General features: G+C 37.1%; 1 protein-coding gene across 2 annotated transcripts in view; it reads right to left on the reverse strand.

The window, feature by feature from the left end:
* Positions 1-733: 733 nt before the first annotated feature.
* The window catches only part of QSER1 (glutamine and serine rich 1), a 44,760-nt gene continuing 18,854 nt past the window's right edge, over positions 734-26,639 (reverse strand). For both annotated transcript variants that reach the window (XM_021527604.3, XM_021527605.3), the window contains exons 4-13: positions 20,682-24,380; positions 17,502-17,797; positions 16,334-16,450; positions 15,586-15,719; positions 14,084-14,295; positions 12,395-12,532; positions 10,972-11,069; positions 7,089-7,241; positions 5,938-6,033; positions 734-5,363 (exon numbers count right to left, since the gene is read on the reverse strand). In XM_021527604.3, coding sequence (XP_021383279.2) covers positions 5,223-5,363; positions 5,938-6,033; positions 7,089-7,241; positions 10,972-11,069; positions 12,395-12,532; positions 14,084-14,295; positions 15,586-15,719; positions 16,334-16,450; positions 17,502-17,797; positions 20,682-24,380 — 5,084 coding nt within the window. In that variant the 3' untranslated portion in view covers positions 734-5,222. The remainder of the gene's footprint in view (positions 5,364-5,937; positions 6,034-7,088; positions 7,242-10,971; positions 11,070-12,394; positions 12,533-14,083; positions 14,296-15,585; positions 15,720-16,333; positions 16,451-17,501; positions 17,798-20,681; positions 24,381-26,639) is intronic.

The following is a 26,639-nucleotide window of genomic DNA, read 5'->3' on the forward strand; positions in this document are numbered from 1 at the left end:
GCAACACGTATTCCCAATTATATAATTTACAATTTCAAATCACACATATAAATAAAGACTTCATTTAGTCATAAATTGAACTATAAAATGAAGGACCTTAGCTGCTCCTTCAGTCCTGCTCATGAGCTCTGCTGTTGCTGCTGCATTCCTCTACCACTTGGGCATCAGGTAGCCAAAAATAACCCCAACAAAACCAACCAAAATTAAGCAGACACAAAGAAAAGAAAATGCCCAGTTGAACTTTTAAAAGCAAAAACCCAAGATATACTCAGGACAAATGAGAGAGTACAGCCCTGAAATGTTGTTTGCTGTCTTCCCTGACGCACCACTTATTTTTCTCCTTTATAAATAGCTTGTTCTCTGTATTTAGTGTTGTATTCTTGTACGAGATCAAATGAAAAAAAAAATTAATATGGTTTTCTTCAGTTTCTAGAAATGAAACAAAGATTTGTTTGGTTACCTATGGAAAAGGCAAATAGCTAATGCAGAGCAAGTAATTTTGATTGCCTAAGATACTTACCCACAAGCTGCTGATAGTAGAAGCTGCTTTCCTTCTTTCCTTTTTTAAAAAGCTGTGTGCGTTCAGCTTCTTGCCTTGCTTTTTCTTTTTGTTTTAAAAAAAAAAACCTTCAGAAATTAAAAGTTGTATCTGAAACACAGCATTGAAATCTTCAGGACTGTAACAGGATATTCTCTCCTTCCCAAAGTATTTTTTGGAGAAAACAACAATCAATTCATGGGAGAATGATTCATTTTATAATTATCTTGGTTTGGGAAGAAGTTTATACAGAAGGTCATTTAAAAAAAACCAAACTATTCCAGCCTCCAGAATCTCCTTTTCCTGCAAATAAGTTGCTCAGAGAAGGGCTGCTGTGGATCTTATGGACAACATCCACAGCATGGAGTGGGGGTTCAGCCCTTGGTGTGAGGGAAGAACAGTGCTAAGGATATCCAGGGTAATTCCTTGTAGCTGGGGCGGGGGGGAAATACCAAAACTCTTACCCCAACAGTCTGGCTCCTCACTTCCCACAGCAGTTTCAGGTCTGGCAGCTGTATTGCACAAATTAATTCAGAACATTTAGAACCCAGAACTAAAAAATCCACATAATCCAAACAAGCTCAGTTCAGGTAACATAATAAAAAAAACCACCCCCAAACCCTACACCTGTATTTCTTCATGTTTCAAGCAGAAAATAAAGGAAAAATTCCAAATTGCCAATTTGTTTCCAACAATCTTAACTTTTTCGAGACTTAATATTTTAATAACAAATGACTAAGCATTATAAGGTTTTTGTTTAAAAAGTGTTTTCACTTTAATGGGTTTAGTTAATAACATCATGAATGGTACAAAACTGTCCTTTTTCACATTTCCATACATTGTATTATGGACCACCTGAAAATCTGGACTAAGAATATGCATAGTGTCTCTTAATTAGCCCTAGCTTCATTTTTGCCATATGTAGAACAGATATGCAGAAAAACATGCATTTATTACCAATGTCATGTTAATATTAGCTTAAATAATAAAATATGGCAGAATGTGCACTGTGAAATGCACAGGTTCATAATAGGGTAAGAGAGACCAAATGTCAAGTGCTGGCAACGAAATAAGAAATGGTTGATGACACACTGACATTTTGTGATCCATAGTATTAGCTTTTCTGCTTTTAAATTGTTTTAAATAGTAGTAAATATTTAAATAATATTTAAAATATATCCTATGGGAATCATTTACTTGGAAGACAGCCTGTAAGATCTGACCTTTTTAAAAAGTAGTATTTAATTTTGACAAGATATGAATACAATACATGCCACAGAACCTCAAAGACCCTAAAAAGTCCTTAGCTGTTTTCAGAAACAATTTCTCAATCCGATTTTGTGATTGATTTTTTGCTAGCAAAACTTTGGGAGTAGCATCTCAAAGCAAACCTGCCTTTAAGAGCAATGCTGAATTTGAATTAAATCAAACCCAGTGTAAATTGGGATGCCACACGAAAGGAAAGAATAGTAGGATTAAAAGCCAAATAACTGATTAGGCAATTTGTTTCATTCCTGTTTTGCTAATTCATAGTCTAAGGAGGGCTTTGTTCCTTCCTAGTGCATCTTCTTTGCAGTCAAATCAGTGCTCAATTTCCACTGTCCTATTAAGGGATGAAGACCTCACTGTTATTCCAAGGGGAAAAAATCTGAAGTGTGGGCGCAGACTTCATTATCTAAAATGTAACAAAAGAAAGTATTTGTGCAAAAAAAGTAATTTGTACATTGACTTTTTCATTAAGTTTGCTTCAGTATAAAAAAACCTCTTCAATCCTACTAACAAAGCTTTGCTTTGATTTATGACCCTTCAACACACTCAAGAGATTCATGCTTTTACTTATTCTGGTTTTGTAAATTAATAATCCAGCCACCATTTCTACACCCCAAGACAAAGATGGAAGCTCCATTATGTTAATCTTTAATAGTCTGGGGTAGTTATTTTTATTCTTATTTATTATAAGACAAGTTTTTCCTGTCTTCTACAGGCACAGTGCTGGTTTAACTGGCCTTGGGAACAAAACAGCCAAAAATAAGCCAGGTCACTTTCTATGGCAGTGCAGAGCATCCTGGCTCACCCCACCCCTTTTTTTTTTTTTTTTTTAAATGGTTGTTACTAAAATGACTTCCTTTTTAAACAGGGACAAGCTACTCCAAAAGCCTCTCATTTCTCTTTCTTCAGCTTCTAAGGACTGAAAGCAGTTTTCTAAAGCTACTTCTAGATTAGAAAACCCAGAGTAAGTACACAGTAGTGGTAATGTTCTAGAAAGCACAGAGAACTCTCTCAACTTGCTGCTTCATTAGGAAGGGGTGTGAGAGAGACAAAGTCAGACCAGCTCTTTACTACACCGTCAAGGAGCTGATTCCATTGTTCCCTCAGCCTGTATCCTAATGATTTTTAAAACCACAGACTAGGAATTTCCAAACTATAACAGAACTCTGCCTGGGCAAGTAACTCCCTCTGGTGAGCCTACAGCCACTGCCAGCTATCCCAGTAAGGGATGTAAATTTGGGAATGCCCACTCGAGATTGAAGAGTGTACCAAGCACATTTCTACTCCAGTGTGCACATTTACATTAAAAATCATTTTATCATATTGCTGCCAAGGCTGGTAACTCTGCTGTTTGGTTTCACCCTATAAACTCGAGCTCTGACCAGACCCAGCAGGACTGAAACCATAGAAATTCCTTACCCCCACAGCTACCCCTCTTTTTACCGTGGGAATTAATTAGCCCCATGAGTGCTCTAACAATCTGCCCGTTCTGCCTAAACCCAAACCCACCTCCTCTCCTTGATAACTGCAGATATAGCAGTAGCACAATGTGTCATTAACACGACAGTGACCTCCCTTTTTAAAGCAAAACCACGAGGAAGAGGCTTTAAAAAAGGCAAGGGCACATACCCATTTCTGTTCATCGCAGTCTGCACACAAATTGTAAAGGAGAATTATTGCTTTTTAAGGATGAAAAGCTTTGGAAATATGGTAAACATCCTATGAGGTTCTAAATCTAACCAGCTAAAATTCTGTACATACTTTAATATTCAAACCTCTATTTGCTTACTCAAGATCAAATAATTTCATTTTCACATCTATTCATTAAACTCTTTATAGTTCTACAGTCTAATGAATATTTAAAAACTAAATAGGATCAAAACATGGGGGAAAGGTCACATGGCAATGAACATTACTTCATTTGGCCAATTAATAGTGAACCCTGCTCTCTTGGCTGAAATTAAGGCACTAAGTGGCAGTAAAAGGATAAAGGAATGAAGTTTCTTTTCGACATTATCTGAAAAAAGACCAACATGACTTATTTTTAGGATGCCAGTAGAGTCCATCTCCATTCTGAATGACTCAATAAGGCATTCTATTGGCAAATTTAAAGAAAATGTTCTCCTGATTAGAGCCCATTACATTCATTGTCTGAGTGTGACTAGTGGCACTACTAAGTGTTAGCAACCTGGAGGGGGGAGAAAAGCTGCAAAGATGTCTGAAGACTTGAAAGGCACCAAAAAGAGAACAGCTCTGCAACTGTCAGTTCTACAAACAATTATGTAAGCTGTGTTTAACACTGCATATAGTCTATTTTCAATCAACAATCTTTGCTGACCAAGATAAAGTGTAGTAGCTCTTCATTTAAACTCTCAGTTAATCAAGTGCTAGTTTAGTAAGAAATTTATTTTTACATACCAGAAAATAATTGCAGTGTCTAACACAACTACACTTAAAGCAAAACTAGTCTAGTATGCATTATGCATTATTCTGGTTAACACTGAAGCAAACCTGTATAAACAAAAGGGTTACCTCCAGATACATAGTTTACAATATAAAATCAACATATAAATGAATAGGATTTACTGAAAACAATGGAAAGTGTATTACAAAGATACATGTAACAACTTTAACCACAATATTTCCTCTGTGAAAAATACAACTATTAGTGAGATAAAATGTACAATTGATTTTTTTTTCCAAAAGAAAAAAAAAACCACAGTATAAAGGAAAATATTTTTTCTTCAAAACAGGGAAAATAGTTAAGGTCATTGTCTTTCATTACAATATAATTTGACACAAAAGCAGTCATAGGATTGCACCAACTCCATGTTCGGTCTCCCGAACATGACAATAGTAAAAGGAGTCCATAAAGCATAATGAAATTTCTGGATTTTATGATGGCAATATAGGTATGCAGAAACTGATGTCACTCCAGCTCTGTTCACAAAATGTACAAAACTCTAAATTTGGTGCCAGACATGTAAAAATTAGTTCGCCCCAACGGTGACTTTTCTCTCACTTAGGGATGGAAAAATCTGTAGTATTTTAAGTGTTGTTATCTGTTGAGCAATAAAAAAGAAAAAAGTATATGTAGTGCATGCTTCATGACTTGTCAAAAACATTTCTGAAAATAAAACTAAATTATCCAAGAGTTTACAAAATCGAAAATAACTCTTCAGGTTAAAAATGTGGTTAGGTTTATGTTTAGTTCCATCTCCAAAGGACCGATTTCCTTGGCAGCATCACTTTTCCTTAGCACGAGCCAAGGCACGAAGTTCCATAAAGAGAAATAAAAATGGCTACGAACAAGAATGCAGTCTGGCATTGTAAAAGAAATCAGAGCCTCTCTCTGAGCTTTCTGTTCCATCAGGTTAGTGCCATACAAAAATGTGGGATTTGGGATACATTTTTGTTAGGAGCATTTCTGCTGGACACGATTCAAGAGTTCACCAAACTTTTCAAAAAGATCCTCCACCCATTTTATGTTTTTCATGCACAGCTGCACGATCTCTTCCTGGCCTAGATCTGCACTCGTCTTCTGAACAGAAGAAATCTATTTAAAAAAAAGAAGGAGGGGGACAGAGATGCACACACACACACACACACGTTAGCCTGCCAGAATTGGAGAGTTTTTATTTTTATGAAAGTCTGCAGTTAAATACGAACCTTCTCTGCTAGAAAATCTTTCAGTTTTAAAAACAAGGGTAATGTCCCCCAAAATGCATTTCTTAACAACTAAGCCAGAGCTCAACTCTTGTATTTCTACTACCTGAAATATTCCCAGCAAGGTTATGCAGAAGAAATAAGGGCATGGTGTTCTAAGACCAAAAAATACCTTTTAGATCCAAGGAGTTAAATACACTGATAACATTTGTTTTGTTTATTTTGGATAAAAGCGAAGAACCCTTCAGGGAATCCCACAAACCTTGCAAGCCTCACATCTGAGTGTTCTAAGCAGCAGTTCCCATTAGGGGCAACCCACGTGGATAGTGTAGCCTTTGTTTGCCATAAATAATTAATTAAAATAGGAGGCCTCAATCCATACTCCTTTACCAAGAATGTGAGAACAGCTTCCCAAGTTGGACTCAATTCCCTCAATGAATGCAAAGAATGAGAGCAATACTTACCTCCTCTTTACATGTTAGATATATGTGATATTTGTAATGATGGAGTGAGTGATACAAAGAATACAACTGAATTTTTTCTGGATCTACTGTAAACTCCTGCAAAAAGAACAATTATTTTAGGAAAATTCATGTTATTTACTAGGAGACATGACATACATTTTCTTCTGTAAACAATTTTTTTAGCTCAATTCAGAAATGGGAGTGCTTCATCCAAATCATTATTGTGACATATTTGGCAAACGGTGATTCCCTTTATATCATAATTATCTCTACTTCCCATGTTGTTTTATCAAAACCAGGTGTGAGAATGCTTTCAGTCATCCTGAATGCACTGCAAAGCCAAAATGGGTAATGCACCCCCTTCTCTAGAAGTACTCCAAGAACTACCAAAGTTTAACCATTATTCTACCAGACTGATGGCTATAATAGGAAAAGACACAGACTTTGTGCTTGAGAAAAATGATTTGTACTTACCTAAAAATTAGGCTAATTTGGCAAGAAATACAAGTGTGTGAGGTATAGGTACATGTCATTTGCCAAGCCCTATTTACTACAGGGAGATGAGGCTAAGCAAGCCAAATCTAGTTATAGTGTTCCCCAGAAATTCTATGAAATAAACAATATGTGCTTCTCAAAATTCTTCCATGTTGTTTGTTTTTTTTTTTAAATTTAAGATATACAGCTTCATTTTGCCATTGAAAATGAGGAACGGAACAAGATAGAACTCAATTTTTAACAAGTGTTATCTGATCTCAGATTTTACAGGGTTAACACTATTTTTATTAAATTTTTGATCTAGAAGCCATTGTATCATTTACTTTGCAGCAAGTGTAAGAAACTGTATTATGATTATTATATACATTATTATTATATGACTTATTATGATCTACAGCAGCAATGGTGAAGGCAAATTTTTGCTGCTCCAGCAACAGCCCTGGAAGCTGACAAACTACATTTCACATATTAATTATAATAATGATTTAATGTACTCCTTTAACTGTTGGTTTTTAACCTTTCCTTGTTACAGAAAAAGCACCTCTCTCAAAGATTTTATATTTTGATCAACCAACCAAACCAGCAGTGTTTTATATCAATATGGCTGTCATAGCAGAAGTCAGATGGTGCCAGCAACAAACCCTGTGAACACTCACCTGTGCTGATTTAGTGGTTGATTTAGAAGCCCTCAGTGTTTTCTTGTTGTAAGCTTTACCATTCATTTTGATCTTAGACACAGATGCCCCTCCACACTTTGTCTTGGAGTCCCGAGTGACCACTGTCAGTTCAGGAAAGTTTTCCAAAGCATTCTTGAACAGAGCATATAAAGACAAAGGATTATGAAAAAATCAAGAATGGCCACATTGATGAGAAACTGGCCTTTTTATTTTGAAAAGATTAGAGTGCAGTCTATTAGGAAAAAAATTATTCTTCCACAAAGACCTGATAAAGTGTCTTTATCAGATTATACAACCAAATCTGGCTTGGAAAGCACAACCACCTGTTTCTGACTATTGCAATTTTTCAAGACCAGCAGATCCTTTCACTCTACATCAGGTTGACATCTGTGATTCTCTCACTAGAAAGAGAGAGGGGAAAAAGCTCCATAGGGCAATTTTTAACTTCTAAATTGTTTTCCAATCCATTTCTACCCAAGAATTTCTAAGGCTAAGTTACTTGAAGATTTTAAAGTATTTAATGCATAGTCAGGCATGTGGGGATCAAATGGCTAAATATCTCCATAGATTTTGCCCCAGATTTTGCAAATTACAAACTAATTGCATATCATCAGATCTGTAAGATGAAGAGTGAAATAGAAGGCTGGTTCAAAAAAGTACAAGTTGAAGACATTTTAACTCATGAGAATGAACTGCATTTCTGTCAGCTTCAATTCTACATTATTTGTTTGAGTAAATTTGAATACAATTTTGTTGAACAAATACAGCATTATCTTAGCAGCTGCTTTGAAATAGTACTGCTATGCTACATAATCTGGCCCTGAAAAAAAATGTTTCACATTAAATAAACATGCATCTTTGTATTACACTCCAGTATGAGGCAGAAAAATACACATATGGAAAAATTAATAAAAGCTGCAGCTTAAGGGCCTTACTGTGACCAACTGGGTTAAATATGAAGTTGACTCCATTTTTATATTTTCTTTTAACAAACAGTACCTGACTACAACAACCTCACCTGTCTGTAATTGATTAGATCTTTATTCATATCACACATTTTTTACTTTATTAATCAAACCTCTCAGTAAACAGCTATTAAGAGATTTACTTGCACAGTTAACCTTGACCAGTAGCAGTAACTTTGACCAGCCAATCTGTCCATATCCAGTCCTTGCAATCCTTTCAAAGTGGAACAACTGACACAGGTTTGAATTATTTAGTTTTGCTATCCACTATAACAGCCTTCCTCAAGGCTGATTTGGAGTGTCAAGGGGCTCTGGCCACTTCTGGCTTCCTCTGGAGAATTTCTAAGAACCAGAACAGTTCCATGGCCACACCACTGACCTACAACTGACAAATGTGAACTGGAATGTAGAAGTAAATACTGGTGATGACTGCATCTTTGGGAGCATGAGACACATAATTGTTTTCAAATAAAGTTTACACAATTCAGCTGAGATGCTTCACTTACTGAGCTTCAACTAAAGCAACAATAATATTTCATAATTTTGTTTCTAACAACTATTACCCAAAGGATGCAATAAACTGTTAGAACTATGAAAAATGTTACAGGCAAAACTACAAACACTGACTGCTAACTTCAGTGTCTGCTTTGGTTTGTAATACATTGCTAACATATTCCATATTAACTGCATCCAGTGGAAAAACAGTATTAAATTCATCCATGCCTATCAATGCAGTACAATAAAAACATTCAAACTGTATGATATCAGTGAATGACAAATTATACTTTTAACTTATTGCTTTCTTCGGTGCTTCACTCAACTCTAATATATGAACTGATTATTTCATTAAAGGTGGAACAGAAACCTGCTGTTTCTTAAAGAGCATCAAACACATTTTTAACACATTTTCCTAACCAACCCAAGCACTTATGATGACAAGTAGGCATTTCATTTTTTTTCCAAGACATTGACCCAAGGGTGGCACAAGTTGGCATTTGTCACATCAGAAGAAAAACAGAAAAGGTTTTCTATCCTGCAGATGAACCACAAGCAGATCCCTTCCTTATGTCCATTAACTCCATTAACATCTTTCAGATATGATGGAATACAGTCTGAAGTTAACTTTAGAATTATGACACATAATCTCCTGCTAACTGAACACACAGCAAAGCTATTGTATTCACAATGAACTCAATGAACTCCAGCTTAATTACATGTAGGTATTACAGAGAATTGTAGTAGCTTTTCCCACTTAAATTAGGAAAAAGTCAAGTGTGACTACCTCTCACTTTTTGTGTACTGTGAATGTAATTGCAAGTCTAAAAATTTGTATCTTCCCTTAACTGGTCTATCTTCTGTGCACAGACAAGTCAAAAAAAGGTATCTATATAAATAACTACTAACACAAAATTCTTACCACAACAGAAAAACAGAAATGGAGGGTTAACACATGCTACCTCTCTGAAGCTATTGGTTATACAGCCCTCTCTGGGCCTTTTTACTATAAGGAGTAAGCCACAAGCAGTTCTGTTCAAGGAGGTACAAATTCTTCAGCTGTTGGGAAAACAGCATAACTAACATTGTAAAAGTTCAAGAATCATGTGAATTATAGCTGTTTCTCTGGTTGATAGTGGTCACTTCCCTGAAACAAAGCCACCTTATGTCCCACAAAATTTACCAGAAATGGAATGGGGGAAAAGGTTTCATGACGGAAAAGGCAGAACTTTCAAGTCTGTTATCTCTCTCCTCACCTAGTTCTCAAATATAAGCTCACAGCAGTACAAAGAACAGCATTCATTCTCCAAGTGTCTCTGTGCTGTGGGACAGTACAGAGGAAAGGGGGTCAGGGAAAGAGAGGCAAAGAGCAAGTTTGGTGACAGGGTTTATAGTCAGGCCTGCTTTACTGTTGTTGGCCTCAAAACTGTTACAACAAATAATCAGTCTGATTATAGACACTGACAAAAGGGTGTCTTATTCCCAAGCAGTAACACAAGAGGCAATGGGAGATTTAGAGTGGATATTATGAAAGATTTCTTCACCAGGAGGGTTATGAAGAACTGGATCAGGCTGCCCAGGGAAGTGGTGGAGTCACCAGCACTGGAGGTCTCTGAAACACATGCAGCAGATGTGGTGGCACTTTGGGTCAGGTTTGGCAATGCTGAGTTAACAGCTGGAATCGATCTTTTCTAACCTACATGACCCCATGAATGGAAATCACCTTCCTGCACTTGCAAGCTCTGCATTGCTGCTGAGAGGGTGGGTGGGAACAGTAGGAAGCACAGTGATTATCCTCCCGTTTACCTTCTCTCTACTGAGATGGTACGGCTTCTCTCTTTCCTGGCCACATCCAGACCTGTTTTTTTATTACCACGTCAAAGCTGCTGTAATATGGGCTTGTTATCCACACTTTTCTCAGCCTTCCATGCTGAAGATACATGAAAGAGCACACAAATGAGTTGTTCTTGCATCCCTCTATCCTAGTTTTAAACTCCTCTGATCATGTTCTCTACTTCAAAGAGGTTCAGACATCTGCTCCACAGCATAGCTGTTTCATGTAAAAGTTTATTTTTAGGCAATACAGTCACTTAACCAAAAGATTTAGAAGGACAGGAAACAGATTTTCTTTCGGTAAACTTGAAAAGCTTAAAGGAAAAAATGCTTGAGAACAAACCAGAAAGCATGGGGAGTAAAACTAGAACTTTACTTTTGCAGTACAAACTCCTCCATCCCAAAATGTTCTCCAAGTGCCACATACAAACACTAAATTTATAGCATCTCTTTCCAATCCATATTAACTTCTGTTACAAATGGATTTTAAGCTGTGCCTGCATGGCATGAATTCAGTGATTTACCCAAACCACCAGGTTTTATTCAAAGCCTAGAATTTGAAAGAATACCTTGAAAGCGTGATCCAAGCGTAACTTGGAAAGCAGCCTTTTCCTGTTGTCATTCAGCATTCCATCAATCTTTCTCATGTGAGGCAAAAGTAGCTCATCTAAAAGACACATTAAAAACCCACAACAGTTGATTATTAAGAGATGCACAATAATGAGATTCATACTCATGCTATACTTTGATCCATTAATATACAACGTGAAAAGTAAAAAATAAAGCAATTAGCACATAAGCTAATTTCAAATGTGAGAGAAAAAGATTTTTTTTATCAACCCACTAAGCTGGTGTAGATAGCATCAAGTTTAATTGCTGACTGAAATCCTGCTCTTTCTCTGACTTTGCTGCAAGGAAAAATTAAGATAGAGCAATGCAGAACATAAATATTGGAGACAATGTTACACCAATTCCTACATAAGCCTCTTCTGTGCAATACAGCTGGCAGTTTTATGAAGACAAGTATGTGGTTTTGACATTTGTTATTCCATTTTACAAGAAATGGTCCTGCTGGCATTTATTACAAAATCTTTGAGGAAAGTGCTTACTGATAAAAGTTATCTGATAAACCACTCTGACTTGCACAATATAAAGCTGAACTTAGGCATGTGGCCAGCAGTGAAAACTTACAGCTCAATATGGAGCATTTCATTTCTAAAGTCAATTACTTTGATTTTAGTGGGACTACTGACATAATGCATGGCTCTGAAGTCTTGAGATAAGCACTGATTCACACTCAAATCAAGAGAGGCAGGAGAGGAGAGGCTAGAAATGATTTTTTTTTTTTTAAACACAGGCAAACGGAATGTAGTACAAAATAACAGCTTGCAGCTAAATAATACATGAAATGATTTATCTTTTGGAACCTTTATCTTTCAACGTGAGTGTATTACTAAATTTTGAGAAATAGGAGTTTTGAGTTGTACCCTGGAGTCTACTAGGATAAACAAATCCAAATATTTTGTCTTCAAAGAAAAAGTGTGCATTAATATAATTTTCTTTGATCAGGATTTCAAGATTTCAGAATTTGAAAAGCCAAATTTTTAGAAGTAGGAGGAAACATATCTACTTATAATTATATGCCTATTTCTTCATAAGAAAGCAAACACACTGGAAATCCTGTAATTTTAGATTAATGTTTGCTAAGGTTTGAAGTACAGTAACTGTAGGAAAAAATAGCTCAATTCTGACATTCACAGCAAAATTCCAATGCAGAAAAAAAAAGACAAAACAGTATTTCCAAGTTACTTTGATTGTTCAAAGAGATAATGCAAAAAACTACATATACACATAACACGTGTAGATTCTTCAGATGAGGTTATGTAACCTGAATTTTGTTAGGTTTGTGAGTTTTTTTAAAAAGAACACTCGCTTTACTGATTAATAATCATAAAATCTAGTAAGAACACACAAATGTTAAACATACTGTACCATTGCTCTTTTCTAAGGCTTGCATTGTGTCTGGATCCAAGGCAATGCTAACAAGCAACTCCATGTAGCTCTTGAAAGTCTCTTTCATAGCTCTGGTATTCAAAAAGCGAGTAACAAGTGGAGCTGGAGGTACAACCTCTGAAAAATAAACAGGACATTATGAATTTTTTCCCTTCAATATCCTAGAAACACTTGTGTTCTTCATAACTGAAGGTTTCTTTCTTAAAACACAAGTGACCTCTACTGGTACCCCAAGAGATGAAAATTCAGTGCAGTCAATTGCAATGAACTACCAAAAACAGGGGCGGACACTAAATATGGTACAAATGGTTGAATGTTTTAACTATCAGCATTTAGATTATATTTTAAGGAATTTAAACATTTTCCTATTATTGTAGGTGAAAGTCAAGAGAAACAGGAAAATTCATCACTTCAGTCAAGTGAAGTACCCCCTAAGTGCCCTAATTTTCACTTCAAGGCCAGTACCTCCCCAAAATGACAAAATTTAAACTCATCCAACAGGAAAAAGAATTTCTGAGTATTAGTGTCACTTAGAGCCTACATATCACTGAAGTCTATCACATCTAATTTTTAAACTGAAAAAAAAAAAGTAAAAAAATTTTATTAATGTAGCAATATAGGCATACTTATGCTTACTCTGAGGAAACTTTTATTTTTTTCATAGATAGCAATTTTAACATGTACATGGAGTAGCCATCAGTACTAGTAAGCATTCTGCAGCTTTTTGTAGGCTGAAGGTCTGACACCAGGATCTTGCAGTGATTCAGCCAGCAAGGCTGTTAAACTTCCTCAGGGATGACCATAACCACAAGGTTACTTGAGGTCTTAAATATGGACAGTGTTACTTGGGCAAGTTTGCTTGAAAAATATTTGAAAGGTGCTGTTCTCACAGAGGCAGTGTGCCAGTACACCTGTGATAGTGTATCTATATTTAAAAGTCACCAGGATGCTTTAGAACTGCAGCAATAATAAAGTATGAGCAATATACAAAGCTTTGTGTCAAACATACAGGAAATGGAACCATGCAAAATGCACTGTGAATCTGCTACCACAGGTAACCCCTATAAACACCATGAACTTCAGAAATCCCTTTTTATTCTGGAGAGTTCCTGCAAACATTGAATCTCAATGTTCTATGAATGTCTTAATAGCAAGTCTGCTCAGCAGGCTACATTTGAACAGCTGGCATTCAGACAAGCAATGGAGCAGTCAAAAAGTCAACTGCTATTTCTCGTTGGGTTCTGAAAAAACAACAGCACCATCTGAATTCTGCCCACATCTGCACACAGGCAAACACTACAGGAATGGTATTTTAGACATGATGTTCAGTTGCAATGGAAAACTAATGAAGAATCTCATTCTTAAGATGTATTTAAAAATCAAATTGGCTTCTCTTCCTACAATTGCACCCGTCATAGACAGCAAGTGATAAAATAGATATTTATGTAGATAAATTACATTTGAAATAAATTAAACTGTACACATTTGCTTATACACCAACAGCAACTGAGAAATTTTAAGAAACTCATTTTGCAGGGCATGGTATCGGATTTTATATTTTATTTCTGAGGCTTGTACAGAAAAATGTGCAACATCAAAAAATGTAATTTTACAATACTCTTCTCAGTTAAGTTCAAAAGGGCCTAGATGCCAGCAACAGTATCTCACCATCTTCTTCACTCTGGGCCTCAGGTGAAGAATCAGACTGGGAAGACGAAAATTCTTCTTTCCACTTTTTCCTTTTCTTTGGTGGTGGTTCAGCCTTTACCTTTGGCTGTTTAGCTTTGGGTTTCACAGAAGAGACTTTTGTTGCTGCTGGTTTTGGTGTTGGTGGATCAGGGGGTTTGATGTTGCTATTACTAGGTTTGCAGTGAATAGTCCTGCAATATTATGAGGAGAATGTTTATGAATATAATTACCACACAAGTTTTGGCAGTAATAAAATAGCTATAATCTTATTTAACCAGAATATACTCCCCACTGATTATATACACTTATTTCACTGTAACTGGGTATTAGGTCATACCTATTTTATATACTACTATATTTTTGAAATAATACTTGACCAAACAATGCCTTTCTCTTCCCATCCCTCAAAACAGGAAGCAAACAGGAATGTTAATTTAGAAACACAAAGTTCCGTACTTTAGGACTAATAACACAATACAGTTTTGAGAGCATAGCAGGGAATACAGTCTTGGGAAGTGCTAAAGAGGAGTTTTGTCAATGTGGGAAAGCAGTGATATGTACAGCAGAATCATTGTCAGTACCTTCTGGAACACTGAGAATAATTCTAGACATCTGTCAGAAATGGAGACTTCAAACCACAATGGATGGAGACAACAGGTAGTAGAAGGATGAGAGCAATGGAAAATTGAAAGACCTCCCTTAATGAGCTCAGTGAAACACACAGAGGTGGGATCTGACTGATTTCTCCAGAAATACAACATGCAAACAGTACAAACAGAAAGAAAAGCCCAAAGCAGTGTTGAGAGAACAGTAGAAGCATAACAAGCTCATCACAATCATGTTTTGTTAAAAGAGGGGGTTGCTTCAGAGCACTGGAAGAACAGTTACTGGAACAGTCTTCTACAGCCCAAGAAAAACGGAGCATCAAAATCCCAGCTATATTTAGTAGAACAGGATTATTTCATAAAATTGATTATCTGATGGCACTGCTTTTTTTGAGAGCAAACTAGAATTAAAACTCCAATGTTTTCCTGAATGAAGAGCACTGTCATGAACATCTGTCTTTAAATTTACTTCCCAGGATTTTGAAGAAAGCATGGCACTTCCAGTATACCAGGACAGAATGGTCATTAAAGCAATCCAGAAAAAAACTACCTAATTAGCAAAGTCCACATGATATGAGAAAACAACACAGAAATTAAAATCAGTACACTAGCAGGCTTGTAGGGCAAAGGATGACATAGAAATAGCATGGAGAACCCTAACACCTCCAAAATAACTCATTATGGAACAGAACAGAGTAGGGAAGACAAGGCAGTAATTTATATTTAATTTCTTAAAGCAAACCAGACAGTTCTCAGTTTCCATATTAAAGCACAATGAATATTCTTGAAAAAGTTATAACTTTTGTTTATTAAAACAGGTGTGTTCTTAATATGAAAATAATGTAGCAAAATGAAAAACAAATTGAAATAAAATACCTTGCAGACTGGACAGGCTTGATTCGTGGTTTTTTTGAGCATACTCTGACGTATTCCTTTTTGTTAGCATTTTCAACAAACTTCACATACACTCGTTTGTATTTTGTCTTTGCATCCCCAAAGTACCCAAGATACTAAAAGGAAAAAAAAACCAAACCACAACAACTGTTTATGTTAAGTAAAATTTGTCAGTTTTAACAAGTAAAAATATCAATCCTAAAGAAAAAAAATCAGTTTAAATTCCCCCATGTTTAAATACAACAACAAGCCACTCTACAGCATCTATAATTTAAACAAAATTCTCCATCAGATTGACAGATAATAATTAAAACTGAAGACAATATGATAAGGGAAGATACTCTGGGCTTCTTTTTCTCCCTTTATCTTATTCTCCATATGTGTTATCCCAAGAGCATCTACCTGGTGAAAGGCTGCCTGTTAAAACTGTATCCTCTCTGTATCACTCATATTGCAGAAAGCAGTTGATTCAAAAGCTTTTTTACACTGGTTTTATTCTGGTCAGGAAAACTTGTTCCTTACACAGCCAAAATGTTAGCAAAGACCCCGTGTTGGAAAGCAGAAAAATCATTCCACAGATGTCTTTAGGGAGAGTTTGGGTTGGAGGGGGTTTTCCCCTCTAGGATGATTGCTAAGCATGTATGCCAGAATCACATTCTATTTCGTTTTCTAGCCTGCCATGAAGGAAAGCAGCTCCCATGAGGCTTTCCAAGGAATTTTAAGGACTCACACTGTTAGTAGCAGCAAACTCTCTGTGTCCGTCACGCACTTCAGGAACAAACTTCTGCAATAAAGCCTTCTGTACTTTCCAGATAGCTGGGGGCTCTTTTCCTGTCTGCAAAGCAACCTGGAAGAACATAAAAATTGTTTGCTAAAAACAGTGCTTATTTTTCTTTCAGAAATGTGTTTGTGCATCACATTTTTTGATGAAATTACCCAAGGATAAAATGGAAATAAGTATTTTAAAATTCCAACACTATAATTATTAAATTCTGTTTGCATCAAGGCAAATTTTTAATTATCAATTGAATGAGAATTTTCTGTAGATCCTACAAACAAACTACTAACTCAAAAAAAGCCTTTTGGAAAATGTAGTCAAACACTGATTACTTTTTCATGACTCCTGAACTGACAAACTTAAAATTCAAAATTTCTCCTAACATAACTGAATCCATTTTATAAGTGACAAAAGAATATTTCAAACTGATAACACTTGTCTTATGTGACAAAGCTGCATTACTTAATTTAAAACTGCAGCTAAAGAGGATGAGCACAGAGACAAGTAATCAAAAATATTAGGAATTTTCTAAGAGTAAGAATATTGCTGGCTATGATAGCAACAAAAGGAAAGGTTAACATGCAGAAGCATTGAAAAGGTCAAGCAACAAAACCAAACCAAACAATCAAAGACAACAAGAAAATTCACATACACTCATGTGAAGAGTTGTACTGGTTGCTTATAACAATAATTTCTTGTTGAAATACAAATCAGAACCTCTTAAAAAAACCCCAGAAGCTAATTCTATTCAAGTTCTTTTGCAAAGTTACACTTGAAAGTCAACTCCTATCTAAAAAAAAACCCCAAAAGTAGTCAAGCGCCTTTGAAAAATTTATGCTTTTGAATATTAAAGTAGGTAATTCCAAGTTCTAGCAGAGGTTACCAGCACACATATTTACTTTATTATGTATGCAGCATAAAGTGGGTCATGCACATTCAAAACATGTTTATAATCTGTGCTAGAAAAACACCTTCAAGGCATTTTGGCAGCAGTCAGGGAATAACAGAATAGAAAGTGAAAACTAATCTGCAGCCTTTCCTCTTCTGGTAGTTCCTTGAGGCTAAATTCATATGCAGGGGTTTTGTGCTGAGTTTCCCCCCCAGCAAATATTCAGATTACCTTTAGTGTCTCTATATCTTCAATCTTTACTACAAATTCATCACGTTCTCTGTACATCCCCTCTCCTTCACTGTCCATATTCTCCTCATCAGTACATCCTTCTATTGCAACAGTCTCCTGCATTTTTGCCAATTGTTCTGAAGTCACAGCATCCTGTTGAGCTACTTTTAAGGGGTCAGCTGGATTCATTTTCTCCTGCACATTGCCTACAGGAGCAGTTGTCTGTGGAGATTCCTGCTTTACTGCAGTGCTGGTGGTGGTGGCAGCAGCAGTAACAACTGTCACTTTTTCAGTTTCTGAAGAAAAAAAATCCAAATTTCAGTTAAATTATTGAGGATTAGCAATGTAATATGGAGTTAGACTTTTCTCCTTTTCTGTTACAATTTATATTAAAAGCAACTATTCTAGGAAAAACACCTGTTCTAGGAGTTAAAATAGAAGCAGTACTTTACCACAACTAAATCTTAAGCAAAACCAGAACACTGTAGCTAATATACCTCTGTTTGTATTAAACTGCTACATCTGTTAGCATCTGGAATTAACAAAACTGAATGCTTTGGAAAACAATTTGATAGTTGCAGACATGATCACCAGGTAATACTGTTATACTTTGTGACAATAACTAAATACAACAGTATTGTTATTATTACAACACTGAATCTTGTTATCTGCTGGTAAGTCTTTTGAAATTGGATTACAGAAAGAGAAATATACATGAAACATGAAAACTTTCTGTGTGACTTTTGGACACTTACAACTTATATTTTGTGATAATGTAACTGGAAGTTCCAGATTAAAACTTGAGCAATAGCCTAATGATTTTTAATATTAACAGAGGTGAGCAATGAGAACTGATGATACAAAACAAAGAAGGGAAAAGAACATTCCTTTCCTCCTCTATTCCAAAGAGCCAAAGAGAAGTCCCACCTTTCAAAATTATTCTTTCCCACCTGAAAAAAATTAGAATCCTTTTTAGATATTACTTTACAGTCTTCTATGCATATTTAACGTTGACTTGCTGATCTAAAAGAAATCAAGTTATATTAACTGTAACATAATTACTAATATCACTCAGGAAACTTAAACCACTTCACAGTTTTGCTACAATCACTGCTAATTGTTGCCATTTTCACTTAAAAAAATATATAAAAGAAAATACAACATTAACAAAATAACTTTAACAAAAGTGACTCCAAACAAATGAGTTAAATGTCAAATTAAAGTGTCAATACAAAAGCTATATACCAACTAAGTGAAGATTCATTAAATCCATTCAATAAAATTGTTAATTTGAAATGTGAAATATGTTCTTCCAGATACATCACCCCACATTACTGCAAATATGTTCTATCTCTTCAGTGAGAGATAGCTTTGACAGCTTTAATTAGCCACACCATTATTAGTTGCTCAGGTATATTTACATATTTATCAGAACAGCACATAAAGGCACATGTACTACTTAATACTATCAACAAAAGACTATGTTTAAATATTTGTCTGTCTATACTTATTTGCAAAAACAGACAGAAGAGGGTATTACTAGAAAACTTGCAAAACACCAGCAAAAAAGGAAGAAAGATGTCATTATTAAGCATCTTGTACAATCTGTTATGTCACAAAACAGGAAGGTGAATTAAAGAAATTGGTAACCTAATATTACATCCTTATGGATAACAAAAAAGATACAACAATGTTGTAAAAGAAATCACTGCACATAAAACACCAATGGAAATGTTCTCCCAAAAAAAAAAAAAAAAATTTCTTTGGACATTGTACACAGAAATGGCTTACTAAAATTAACAAACTTCAGCAAGAGGTTCACACCATGGCACTGTCCAGATTTCAGCTTTCTGGGAAGAAAAGTAATCACTGCTTTCTTGTTTGAAATATATATTCAACTGAAAGACAGAAGGAACTTCATCCTCTGTAACAGCCTTTTTGAAATGCATGCACTTAACATAATTGCACAGAAATAGCCACAGAAAAAAACAGAATAGTAATTAAGATAAAGTATTGTTCAGCATCTCACGTATTCTGCAATATTTTCCCAGTATCTAAGGTGTGATTATTACAATTCAAGATTAAATTTGCTATGTATTTTTCAGTAAATCATGTCACACCTAGAGGGAAAAAAAAAAAAAATCTCCCTCTCTCCTTTAATCTAAAATGGGAAACAATTACTTCATTCTCTCTTGTTAAGAATCAGCTTATGGGTCACAGGCTCTCAATCCTGAGAAGAGTTAAAGAAATGTTTCATTTTTTCCCTTTGATTATTTTGGAAGACAATGGTATTCCTCTGGAATTAGTACAATTATGTGATTGGCTGGATAGTTTCTAATTGCTTACCAGAGCAGGAGGGGGAAAAAAATAAATCTTTACTGAAGAGAAATGGCCCAGGCAAAAACATTTTGTGTGCTGAAAATACTTCAAAACAAAGCACCATCAGTTGAACATGGATGTACAGCATGGATGTAACACAACTGAAACTGAAACGTGTGTGAAAAACTAATTACTACTGTGATCAGTGGTTTCTGCCTGTCCCTCCCTGCCCAAACTAATCCTTCCCAGATTTTGTTCTTTTGTTAGCAACCTATCAACACACACGGAGCTACAACAGCCCTGCTCAGTATGGCTCAAATGACTCCTACCTTGGGCCATGAGTAGCAGTTTACAAGAAGCAAGTGAGTGCAGTTTACAAGAGCAAAAGTTGTTTCACACACATATCCAGTACAACTTCATCATCACAGAAAATGAATGTTTACTGAGCAAGAACTTATCAACTGCTGATGGCAATTATTAATATATTCTCTTGCTAGAATTTTCTTAAAAATAGGTTTAGAACTTCTGATATGTTTTGTTGATGTTCCCAGATGAAAATCATATTCAGCGTTCCAAGCCAGAATTGAAGAGAACATACACATTATTCCAACTCCAGGCTAAAATAACTCTTTGGCATTAGTCCTATTTGAAGCATGAAAAAGTTTATTTACATATTTTCTAACTGTGGAAAACACTATTTTAGTCCATAGTCAACACACCTTGTGAAGAAAACTCTTAATTGTGGCCAAAACCAAACCAAATAAAAACCTTTCCCTGAAGATAGATAAAATCATTCTTTTATTTTGTCCCCTCAGCTACAAACATCTCCTTCAACATATGCACCTGCAGTAACCATTTTACCTGATTTCATCTTTTTGTCAGATGTTTCATCCAGGGCTGACAATGCAGTAGAGATGCTCTTTTGAAGATCATGGTTACCACCCACAGAATCATCTTCATCAGAAGAAAACGAAGGCAACGTTTCTAAATTTTTCTTAAGTTCCTCGTCGGCTTTTTTGGTTGGACTTTCTCCACTGACCTCAGTAGCCACAGGTGGTGCTGCCGCTGGCTGAGGCTTTGCAGAGGGCTGCAGGCAAGGGGAACGAACTATTTGTGTGACTGGTCTCCTAGTCCTGTTTGGCATTCGTACAGCTGGAGTAGAAAATTGTTGCCTAGGCCCAGATTTTAGAAAGTCTAAAAAAGATGCAATAAATCCTGTTCTGACTTCAGGCTGTTTTTCTTCAACTTCTTTAATTTTTTGCCTCATTCTTTCCTGATGTTGGTAAGTATCATAACAACCTTCAGAAACAGGAGAAGAGTATGTGAAACATGCATCATTTCCTCTTGAATTTTGACGCTTACACTGTCCACTTCTTTTTACCTGTTTCTGAGTTGCACTGTCATCTTCTGCAGCATTTTTGTTTTGGCTTTTTCCTTTGCTTTTTTTCTTCTGAAGGTTTCCTTGAGTTAAATCTTGGCATTCTTCTTCAGTTCTATTAATGGCTCCATCTGCACTTTGAGGCACAGACAGCGTCTGCAAAGGAACCTTTGACTGGTTGCCTGCTACTGTACCATCATCACCACCCACATTAAAATCATTCTCTGAAGCAGCACTTTCCTCACTTAAGCTCCTACCACTTGAAACAAACTCTGTCTCCCTTGCATTCAGTGTACCATCAACAGAAGCATCATTATCTTCTTCAGATTCGTGACTGATGCTAGATTGTTTCTTCACCCGAACAGTCTCCTGCTCTTCTTGACCAGGACCAAGGGTGGGTGAGGTCATTCTTATTGGTACACTCTGATCAGAAGTTTCAAGGTGCTGCTGATCCAGGTTCACAGTTTTTGTCTGTATTGTTGACACTGGGGTAAGATTCAGGGTAATTTGGCCTCCATTCAGAGAAATATTATTTCTGCTTGCTGGCTTTCCAACTACAGTAGGTGAGGCGCTGAAAACAGAAGACACATGTCTGGAATCCAAAGATCGGAACTGCGTTTTGGACTCCTCACTGTTTTCAACAGTTTGGATTTCCTCTTCATTAGAGGCTGATTTGGCAAAGTCAGATGGTGTCACTCCACAGGCTGCTGCTGTTGCTGCTAAGATGTCATCCACGTTGGATAATATATTCCTCTCATCGCTGAGAAGCATAGATTCTGGGAAGCACATTGAACTAAGAGAAACAAATTGATTTTTTGCATCATGTTGATTTGTTTGAGTAAAATGATCTTTTGCTGTCAAATGCTGCTGTAGTGGTTTTGAAGACTCAGAAATGTCCATTTTCATTACTTCTGAATTCTGACTGTGAAGCTGCTGCTGAGAATGACCCCCATTACTTTGAACAATGTGACCATCCATCTGAAGAAATGGATGTGCCACCTGCTGAGGACTCTGTATTCTTTGCACTTGTGGTGATGCCTTTGCTTGTCCTAAACTCGATTGCAGGATTGACTGGTGAAGAATCTGCAAGTCACAGGCTGACTCCAGCAGTACCTGTGCACTGGGCAAGCACAGCTGATGGCCATGTCTTAAAGCATGAGGCTGCACCTGTGCTGGCGTGCTAATGACTTGGCCCTGCTGCTCTGGAGCTTTACTCTCATGTACCTTATGCATAAGGGAATGCTGTTGGTTTAGGTCTTTAGCACTCACAGTTCCCTGTGCTGTTCGCATTAAATTTGCTGTCTTTTTGATATCGTGGCTTAGGCTGCTGATATGGCCAATGTGTTGGGAAAGCTGCTCCACAGAACTGACCATTCTTTCATCTTTTTTTGTTCCTTGAAGAGTAAGTCCAACAACTTGATCTTCAAGACGAGAGTTGCTTCTGATTACGCTTTGAGAGTATCTGTCATTTGCTTTTGAGACCCTATAGGATGCGTCCTGAGCATTGATCTCCTCCTCTGTTAGGCTTTGAGTGGAAGATTCAAGAGTAGCTTGCTGTTGCAATGCCTGCATGTCCTGCATTGATAATTCCTCCTCCTGTTTCGACGAGGCGTACAAGTTAGAGTCAGACTTCCTTTTAACATAGGACTTTGTTTCTGAGGAAGGTCTGTTGTTCTGCAGTGTCTGGGAATGAGCTGGGGATGCAAAAGGAGACTGGACAGATGGCAAAAACTTTTGAGACTGTGGAGAGGAGGATTCTTGTGACTGAGAGTTCTGAGAAGAATGTAAAGATATATAGCTTTGATTAGGGCTCGAGGCTGGAAGAGTTTGTACCCGAGGAGAGGCATTAAAGGAAAGAGAAGGCGACGTTAATGTTAAAGACTGCCCTGAAGAATAGCTTTCTGAAGGACTAACAGCTGCTAAAACTTGTGATTGAGATGAAAAATTAACTTGGGACTGGGTAACTGGAGATAAACCCTGAGAGTGACTAGAAGAGTAGTTCTGAGCTTGGCTGACTGAAGAAAGTTCCCTCATTTGCCCAGAGTAGTTCTCATTTGGAACGGAGGTCAATACCTGTTCCTCTGAGGAGTAACTTAGAGTCTGACTGTCAGAAGTAATAGCTTGCGATTGCCCAGAAAAAGTCAATGTTTTATACAGTGAGGGCAGCTTCTCAACCTTACCGGATGAGAAATCCTGTGAGTGGCTGACAGGTGGCACATTCTGAGCCTGGCACGAGACGTAATTTTGGGACTGACTGACCGACAAGAGGCTGGGCAGCTGCGCCGTAGAATAGATCTGTGCTTGGCCTGTAATGACAGAACTCTGGTTTTGTGCAGTTTTGGCATAGCTTTGTGTCTGCACGGTGGGAGCTACACTCTGAGGTTTGGGGGTCTTTGTTGACCTCGGAGACTGCTTCATGGAACAATTTTTCACTTTTGCAGTGGAAGCAGACTGAAAACCGGGCGATGGAATTGCAGATGTGTATGACTGAGCAAGTTCCACTGTGACTTGAGAAGTCTTCTGCTGTGGTCCTCCATTGCTCACCTGAGTAACATCTCCAACTGGACTGCAGGATAATGCTGAGTGCCTAGATGTATCCTGAAAGTTAACTCCACTTGTACTTGTTAAATAGCTGTGTAAGGAATGCTGTGAAACAGCCAGCTGAGGCTGGACAGACTGAGTACTCGAAGGCCGCTGGTGGTGTTTAATAACACTACATTCTCGCTGAAGCGCTCTGTCCATGGAAGCAGTGGAACCAGTGAAGACAGATGTGCTGTAGGCCTGAGACACCTGCTGGGCTCCTCCAAGGGTCGAAGGCAACAAACTGAATTGAGGCTGCAAAAGATGGGGCGCAGATTCTTGAGCAGAACGATACGTTGACGACTGGGGGGGTACGCTGGTACTCAGAACAGAGCTGCCCAGGCGCTCGAAGGTCAGAGCGGTTGGAACAGTGCCTTGGGATGTTTTAATCTGTAATAAGGGATCATGGGGACTTAAGAGACCATTGGATGTAGCACTGAATGTGGCATCTTGAAGAGTAAGAGAAGGGGTAGTAGCAAAGTTTCTGCTGCTGAAGGTGTTGGGATGCTGATACGCTGACAAAGCAGAGGTTGGTGGAAATGTTCCAGAGGTTGGCAGAGCTCCAGTAACAAATAGTTCTGTGGCTGTCGAGGAATGCATACCTGGAAAAAACAAAACAAGAAGGAAAAAGGAGCATAAGGGAGCTTTAAAAGTAACAACATTGCATTTCTGTAAGTCATTTAACTGCAAGCTCTTACAGCACTTACAAACATAATGTTCTTTAGAATCACCACCCTTTAAAAAAACCCAAACATGCATAGGGAGGCATTTATTGTGGGTGATTTTCAAAATGAAAGTGCAGGATTTTTTTAGAATGCCGAACTCTATACCTGCAGTAAATTGCTGAGGGAAAACCTCATATCCTTAAGATGCAAATTGTTGATAAAAAGAATTGTACAAGATTAATTCTGCTTTGAAATGGAAGGCTCTTTATTAGTTTTTATTTCACTTTAAAAAGAACTGATCAAAAGCCCTGGCCACCTTTAATAAACAGTAAAAAGACAAAATTACACCTTAGCAGTTGTAATACATACACAATTTAAGGAGCAATCCCATCTCCTGGAGTTATCCTCACCAATAACTTTGTAACTCACTTTATGGGAAGCATTTCAGAGCATGCAGTGAAATAGCTAATCTGCAATTCATTTTCTTAGAGGAGGGGTTTGACTTTCAATACAATCAATAAATATATTTTGTATACTTTCTGAAGTGAGAGTCCCAAATATCCTCAGAGAGCAATTATCTGCATGGTGCAGTAGCAACTATTAAACTGAAAAGCATATTTCTTATTTGCATCCAGCCACCGGTATGACACCCTGGCTTAAACAAGATTTCTCAACAGAAAACACTACTCCAGCTGAAACAGGAGTATGAAATTCCCTTGCAAGATCTGAGGCTTAGGGCAGTGATCCGTATCATTCACCCTGTAACCCTGTAATCATTCACTCTGCTTCTCACCCTGTAACTTGCAGACACTGGTGAAGTTTGTGTACTGTTTCCAAAGTCTACCAAGAAAAGCAAAGAAGGCAAGTTTATTCCCAGACAAACTTAAAACTCTTGTAAAGGAATCCGTTTCCTCTGGGAAATTTACCAGGGTATGCAAATTGGAACAAGTTAAAATCAGTAGACTGATTTGACCTTTTTTTGATTCTTCTTGCACACTTAAAATGCTTTTTAGCTTAGCATAACTTAAAAATACATATAAATTCTCAGTAAATAGAGCTTGTTTTGAAACAAATACTTCAGTTAAAAAAATATTTCATTTTATAATACAGTAAGTCTTCTTAAGTTGACTGCAACTTAATCATACAATTGCTTTTGAAGTTTCAGGTGAAGCTGAGAAATAAATTCTTTGTTTCTCCCTTTCAGTCCAAGACAAACTGATATGAAGAGATGTGATAGTGAAGGAATGCCAAGGTATTTTTCCTTAGTCAACAATAAGGTCTTTCTGAGTGAGAAAGCATAATCAGTGCTTTAATGCACTTTCCCTCCCTATTCTAAAAAACTGCATCATCATGTACAACTGGGTTCTCTTTTACTGATCCCTACTGCTAACACACAGGAAGGGCCATCTGGAAGTCTCAAAGAAAGGAAAGAATTTAAACCCCTTTTAACTGCAGATGTTCATTTCTCATCTAACCTGTATTTTACCTTTCTCTTCCATAAATCAAAACCCTTCCAAATATGCCCCTAACTTCTTAAACCAGACAAGAGCCAGTCACAGGAGCACTACTATGGCAGAACTGTTGGGCTTTATATTCTAATATTTGTTCAGGAGCAGACAAAAGGCATGGCAAAGGTACTAAGTTACATGCACAGGCACACCCTCACTACCCTAAGAAATCAGAACACTGATAACACAGATCAAAGAAACACTTGGAAGGACAAATATAACAAACACAACATTCTTCTTTTTTCCCCTAAAATCAGCAGTGTGGAGTTTGGAGAAAAGCCCAAAGTAAGAAACTTCTAAAAAAAAGTCACCTTGCAGAGTGAAGAGCCCTTGCTTTGCTTTCCCTCAAAGAGGTTTGTGAAGATAAAGCTCTCAATAGACACTTGGGATGATCAAGGGTTACAGAAAAGCAGCAAAAGTATTAAAGGACAGCAGAAAGCTCAGAGAGCTGGTAATGTTGAAAAATGGGCTTAGTGATGAGTTCTTAGTAATGAGTACTGAGAAATCTCCCAGCCATTGGTACCAACATCAAACCTCACCCACAGCACATCTCCCCCTTCTTCACAGTTCACTGTTAGGCAGGACGCAATGGATAAAATGCTAGGACAAGGAGGAAAAAAATTTCTTCCCAGCTGATATTCTGATGTGAGAATGGGTCATCATAACTCTAAATTCATAACTGACTGAT

This window comes from Lonchura striata, chromosome 6 (assembly GCF_046129695.1).
Source record: "Lonchura striata isolate bLonStr1 chromosome 6, bLonStr1.mat, whole genome shotgun sequence".
In the NCBI taxonomy this organism is placed as follows: domain Eukaryota; kingdom Metazoa; phylum Chordata; class Aves; order Passeriformes; family Estrildidae; genus Lonchura; species Lonchura striata.